We start from the raw sequence: 7,097 nt of genomic DNA, 5'->3' as shown, positions 1-7,097 counted from the left end.
ACACCACTATGTTAACCAGTTAATGTAACTAACAAGTTCCTAAATATATTTTGAATATTTGCAAATCACACATTTAAGTGGACCTAATGCCCCACTTAAAAGATTATTTCTTATTTATTCTTTGGATACTCATTAACCGGCCTCACAGCCTAATATACTGCTTTTCTATCTAGGCTCTGATAAATCTGTCTGGACTTTTGATGTATCACCTCTGTTCTGTTTCTCTTGTGTGCATCTGTTTTTCAGTAAGCAATGGCTTCAGTTTTGCTTCTCTTTTGGATGGCCACCACCACATAGGGCCTGAATGTCCTGCTGCTTCCCAGGAATAGAAAGAAGACCCTGTATTTGTCTGTTTCCGTGGCAGTCTGGTAGTAGGAGTACTATTGAATGGGCCACATTGTCAGCACATCATCAGGTGAATGGGACCAGTCTCTCTCCTTCCAAAATATCAGAAATTAGGCACTCAGAAAGGAGATTTGGCCAAGATGACCCATCTGCAGGCCGGACTCAGTCCAGAGACTATAGAGAAAGCACGCCTGGAACTGAATGAAAACCCAGATGTTTTACATCAGGATATTCAGCAAGTCAGGGACATGATCATCACTAGGCCCGACATTGGATTTTTACGCACAGATGATGCCTTCATCCTGAGATTTCTCCGAGCCAGGAAGTTTCACCAAGCTGATGCCTTTAGACTACTGGCCCAGTACTTCCAGTACCGCCAACTAAACCTGGACATGTTCAAAAACTTCAAGGCGGATGATCCTGGCATCAAAAGAGCTCTGATTGATGGGTTCCCTGGAGTGCTGGAAAATCGTGACCACTATGGGAGGAAGATTCTTCTGCTGTTTGCTGCCAATTGGGATCAGAGTAGGTAAATGTAGATAGTGTCTTTACTTGTATTTTTCTTTCCCATGACATTTCACTGCATGTGTGGAGTTGTATGGTTTTATAGGTAAAGGGCTTTCTTTCATTAAAAAAAATTTATCCTATGCTGGTCTTCTAGAAGATCCATATATCATCTTTAGTATTCTCATCTTTAATAACAGTGATAACAAAAATAATTCAGTATATGGGCTTAAATAAAGTGTTTATAACATATAAAATCACTTCTTTGATCTTTGCTTTAATATCCTCTATTTTTCCTGAGTGCCAGATCTTTTTATCCAAATACCTGCTAGATATTTCTCCCTAAAAGTCCCATAAAGAACCCCAAACTCTACATGCCTCCATTTGAAAGCATTATTTCCCCACTGTACCTGCCCTACCATCCACCCAGCCTCTCAAGCCAAAATCTGGGAGTCATTCCTGACTGCCCTTGTTTTGGTCTTCATGTCCAATTAATTTCCAAGTCCTAACCCCTCTTAAACACCTTTCAAACCCCTTTACTTCCTCTGGCTCCCATGATATTGTCATAGTTTAGGTGTCACCATTCCTCACAATACTGAAGCCGTCTGCTTATGGTGTCCTGCTTCTGGGCTTTCTGAGCCACTCCAGTCTCCACTGCAGTCAGGGTGATCCTTCCTAAATTATGTTATGTCTCTCTCTTGATTAAAGTTCTTCAGTGACCTGAAAAGCCTTTAAAGTTAAGTAAGGCCTTTTGTGGTCCATATTCTACATCTTCTGCTCAGCTTCTTCTTCTATGTTTTTACATGTCTTCCATTCTTTGGAACTGCCTAAGGGAGAAACCAGCCATCCCCATCAGTCATTCTGAACCCAGGCTATGGATTTCTACCCATCTTTCTTTCTTCAGAAAGGTAGTTTTCATCTACTTGACCCTTATCCACTCTAGTCAGTTGGCCTTCCTCTGTTCATATTTCTATTAAGGCGTTCACAATAGATAGGAGTGTAAGAATCACTATTATCATAAATAATACTTTTTGAATACTTAACGTACACACTATGCCAAGCATTTGTATATTATCTCATTTAATTCACCAAAGAACTTGGCATGATAGATATTATTACTATTACCCCTATTTTACACTTGTTGACCCAAGGCTTTGAGAAGTTAAGGTACTACTCATTCAATGTCATGTAGCAAGTGAAATATAGAATGAGAGTTGAGCTATGGTAGTCTGACTTGAGAGTCATTTGCCTTAACCTGGTTTTATTATAAATGCATATTTATCTTATGCGTTCTTAACCCCTCTTACAGGTTCCCTGTAAGAGGAACACAGACAAGGGACTGTGTCTTTTGCATGTGTGTCTCTTTGGTAGCACAATAGTCAATAACTGTGGAATTAAAAAATTCAAATTAATCTCCATATCATCAACTGTGACTTGAGCTTTCATAGAGATACCTTCATTGAAATGTTTGTTTCTTGGGAAGACACAGATCTAACCTAAAAAATATCAAAGAACCTTCATGCCATTAAGAAGAATTTCTAGGGTGCTGCTACATTGCCTCAAATCGCTCCTCCTCTTAAAAATAATTGTAGTGTAGGAGATCTTTGCAACACTGATGGTTTTCTGGTTGATAAGTTGGGGTAAGGCAGTGTAACCCCGGAAGGTATCTGAATGTTTTAATATTATCAGTAAAGAGTGTGGTCAAATCTGCATCTGGACCAATAATAATGATACAGAATAACATGTCATATGTTATATCATAATTAACATAATAAATAATGACCCTCTCATTATATTGCTCCATCAATGAGAAAGAATTGAGGGTCCTTACATTTGTTCATCTGTATCATTCAATCAGTAAACTTTTGCTGGGAATACACTTTGTGCCAGGTCTTGTAATAAGGGATTCAGGACGATGATGAGAGCACATGTTCTCTGCCAGTGAAGAGCCCATTGGGCAGCACGTTATCCAGCAATGGTGCAAATGCATAAACAGCTGGCCCTGTCTACCATAAGATATTTCCTGATGAGACACACAAACCATCTACAGTGGCACGTTAACATTGTGGATTTTGAAATAGGAAGGTTTGGATGATTCTGGAGAATAATCATGCTGATATCACTTGTGCTAAGTTGTTGTTAGTGTTCTAGAACTTCCATCTGCTGAGGCAGATGATGCAGAGAACACCAGTAAGTGGTGATGTACACACAGAAAGTGAACCATAGTAAAATACTGTGCTGTGTGTTGGAATTTGGTCTGCAGAGATCCCAAAATGCATTGCAGAGAAGCAAGGAGTAACAGACCTCCAAGGGAATGATCTAGATGTTTGTGATTATGACAGCCGCGAACAGTTACTTCACTACTCTGTTCCTCCATTTCCTCACAGGAAAAATAAGAAGCATGAACTACATAATTCTTGAGATATTCCCCAGCTCTAAGGGCTAATGGATGTGAAGCTCATTTAGATTCACCTAATGGATAGGAAAGGGTTTAACAATTCACTTTATAGGCTCTTAATTCACTAGACTTTTTGAAGTAATATATCTCATTTTTTTGGTAGTACCAAATAAATTTTTTTTATTGGTGCACTGTATTCATACATCATATTGGGATACAAACTTTTGTAGACATACATGCACACATCGCCCAGTCAGCCCCGACCCGATCCCCACCCCATTCTCTCCCCATCCCTCCCTCCCATGCTTAGCTTAGTGGTTGACATCTAATATTATAGCAATTTATCCAAAATTAAAAATGATAATCTCACATAACAGTTTCATTTGTCTGATACCAAGCTTTTGATGACTTAAAGATAACATTTCAATATTTCTTTTTACTTTCTTTCTTACCAGAGAATATTTTTTTCTATTTTTTAGGTGAAATTATCATATATTTATATATTTATTTTTCAGAAAAAAATCTATCCTAATATGGAATATGGACTCTAGATACCCAAAACGATCTTGAAAAAGAACAAAGCTAGAAGATATATATTTTCTGATTTAAAACCATATAAAGATACAATAATTGAAACAGTGTAGTACTATTCTAAAGGCAGATATATAAACCATTGGAGTTAAATAAAAGCCTAGAGCTAAATTCTTCCCTATATTGTCAAGTTATTTTTGACAAGGTTTCCACGAACATTTGGTGGTAGAAATAATAATATTTTAATTAAATATTGTTGAAACATAATAATTACATGCAAAAGAATAAAGTTGGACCCTTACCTAATCCCATATACAAATATTAACTCAAAATAGATAAAAGACCTAAATATAAATCTTAAGATTATAAACTTTTAGGAGAAAATCTGGGTCATAAAACCTCACAACATTGAAATTGGCAGTGATTTCTTGGATATGATTTCAATGGCACAGGCAACAGAAGAGTATACAAACTCCCTAAAAAATAAAAAAAATATTGTATATCCAAAGACAATGTAAACAGAGTTAACAGTTACTAATAGAATAGGATAAAATATTTCCAAATGCTATATCTGAAGGTATATTAATATTCCAACTAGAAATCCTAAAAATTAACAACAATAAAGGCAAACAATACAACTTAGAGATAGGTAAAAGACTAACATAAGTAATGAATCTCCACAGATAACCAATCTTAGTTGTCTGTTGGATGGAAACTCTTGTTTCTCTGGTTCTGGTGTGTGTTACCTATTTCTTCTTTGTAGTTAATCTCTTTGAGTATTTTCTCTAGTGCTGGTTTTGAAGACAAAAATTCCTTCAGTTTCTGTTTGTCATGGAAGCTTCTTATTTCTCCATCTAATTTGATAGAAAGTTTTGCTGGGTAGGAAATTTTTGGCTGGAAGTTGTTTTCTTTCAGAGTTTGGAATATGTTACTCCAAGCCCTTCTGGCTCTCATGACTTGGTTTGGGAAGTCTGGAGTGATTCTAATTGGTTTGCCTCTGAATGTCACTTGGCCCTTTGTTTTTGTTGCCTTTAAGATTCTCTGCTTGGCTTCCACATTGGTCATTTTGACAATTATGTGGCGTGGGGATCCTCTTCTCTGATCCTGTCTAAAGGGAGTTCTATAAGTTTCCTGGACCTGTGTATCAACCTCTTGCTCTATGTTTGGAAAATTTTCTGCTATTACCTCCTTGAAGAGATTGTTGATCCCTTTGGTTTCACTTTCTTTTCCCTCCTCTATTTCAATTATTCTTAGGTTAGCTCTCTTAAAATGGGCCCATATTTCTTCAATGTCAGATTCCTGCTGTCGGATATTTTTTCCTAGATTAGAAACTATGCGTTCATTTTTGGAATGATCATCTTCTAAGAGCGAGATTCTGTTCTCCATGTGTTCTAATCGGTTGTTTGTGCTTTGAATTGAGGCCTTTACTTCATTAATTGCATCCTTTATCTCTTTTTGGCTCTCTCTGAGTTCTTTTCGAAGCACCTCTATTATTTTTACAGTTATTTTTCCTGATATGATCTTCTAGAAATCTCTGATTTTCTGTTTTATCGGGTTCTGATGTTGTGGGGTTGTGGGCATTCATTGCTCCAGTGTTATTCCTCTTTCCCATGATTTCGGAAGTTTTTGCCTTGTCTGGGTTCTTCCCTTGGGTCACTATGACTTCACTTAAGGTGTTCTGGATCTCGAGTCAGTAGTATCTCAGACCCCACTACTCCTTTACTGGGTTGTATCACAGAGTCTCCATCCCAGAGAGTCGATAGAGGCTGCTTTAGACTGTGGGGGGTGCCAGGTTGCACGTTCTCCTATGGTGCGATATCTCTGCCACCGCCCCTCCCCCACTGGGTCAAGTCCCAGGGAGTACAGTACTGAGATTTCTCCTCTGTGGCCCGCAGTTTGACTCACTGTTCTTGAGTACACAGATGTAGCTGTACTGGATTCGGGTGAATTCTCTGCTGCTGCCGCCGGTGGCAATATGGCACCGCTTCTATGCCCTCAGCCGTGAGACTGGTGTATTTCTTCTTGGTTTTGATTTCCACTCTGAATCCCTGTGGTGTGTGCTGAGCTCAGCCACTGGGAGCTTTAGATGCTCTCTGCGCCGAGAAATCCCACCTGGCTGTTCCGCAGCGGCTCACCTCGGCTTGCTGTAGCCGTCTGGTGAATTTGCCGCTGCCGCCGGCAGCATGGCGCTGCTGCCGCATCCTTGGGCGTGAGGCCGGTTATCTCCTCTGTGGCTCTGAGCTCTGTTCTCAGTCCGCTTTCTCTCTGGAGCCTGGTGATTTTTTTTGTTTCTCTGGTGATGGTGTTTTCTGGCTATGAAAGGCGCTGATTTTGTGGTAATGGAGATTGTTTGTTAGCGGGGCTCTTAAGCCCCGCTTTTCTCGGTCACCATCTTCCCGGAAGTCTCGATATCTCTCATTTTTATTCCTCTCTTTCTCTCTCTTCTTCCCCAACCATTTTTCTCCAAATTATACAATATTTGTTCCAAACAATTTCCCTCTTAATGACAAGATGGCAATGTTAAGGTTGTTGCACGGACAGTCAAAGATCATTATGTACAAACCAACCAGTTTGAATCAGATATTATCATACTACTTATTGAGCATATGACCTAGGACAGGCACCCTCTCTGAGACTCCTTATCTGTAAGGTAGAAGTCATATAATGTTTATATATGGTTATGGGGAATTGGATTAATAATACATTGAAGCTCCTTGTTTGGCACAAAATAAACACTTCGTATATATTAGATTCTAATATTTCAAAATATCCTACCTCAAAAGCACAGATGGTAAATAAATTTGAAGTAGTGATGAGAGCACAATATTTGAACAGTGAGTGGGGAATATTGTGATGTGCTGGCGTGCTTATCCATGGCACTTGCTGGCTTTCTCCCTGAACCAGCCTGAGTGGGACTCTAAAGGCCTAGAGGAGTTGGCTCAGCCTGGACCACTTCACTGTCACTGGGGGCCTCAGATGACTGGGGAGTGATTTGAATGCCTTATATAAAAGATTTACTGAGATTTGAGATGAGCATTAATATTTATTAAGATGATGTAAATCTCATTCATCAAGACCCAGATGTGTGAACAAAAGTGCAGAACAGTGAGCAATGGAGGCACCTTTCCCAAACCTCTGGAGGACTCTTGTTTCAGAGATTAGGTCCCAACAGAGAGCTGTCTTACCTGTTTATGTTATGTTCCTTTTTTACTTTTTTTTTTTTTTTTTTTGGTACTGGGGATGGAACCCAGGGGCATTCTACCTCTGAGCTACACCCAGCCCTATATTTTATTCTTTATTTTGAACCCTGTTTTTGATT

At 39.1% G+C, this 7,097-nt stretch overlaps 1 protein-coding gene across 1 annotated transcript in view; it reads left to right on the top strand.

The window, feature by feature from the left end:
* Window positions 1–419: 419 nt before the first annotated feature.
* Window positions 420–7,097, top strand: part of CLVS1 (clavesin 1) — a gene marked incomplete at its 5' end in the record, with an annotated part of 218,964 nt that continues 212,286 nt past the window's right edge. The window contains one exon of the mRNA XM_080694467.1: window positions 420–874. Within this exon, the coding sequence (XP_080550593.1) occupies window positions 420–874 (455 nt within the window). The remainder of the gene's footprint in view (window positions 875–7,097) is intronic.

Source organism: Muscardinus avellanarius (assembly GCF_963383645.1).
Source record: "Muscardinus avellanarius genome assembly, chromosome: 4".
NCBI classification, from domain to species: Eukaryota; Metazoa; Chordata; class Mammalia; order Rodentia; family Gliridae; genus Muscardinus; species Muscardinus avellanarius.
Note: the sequence above shows the minus strand (reverse complement) of the source record. Positions and strands in the feature narration are given on the sequence as shown.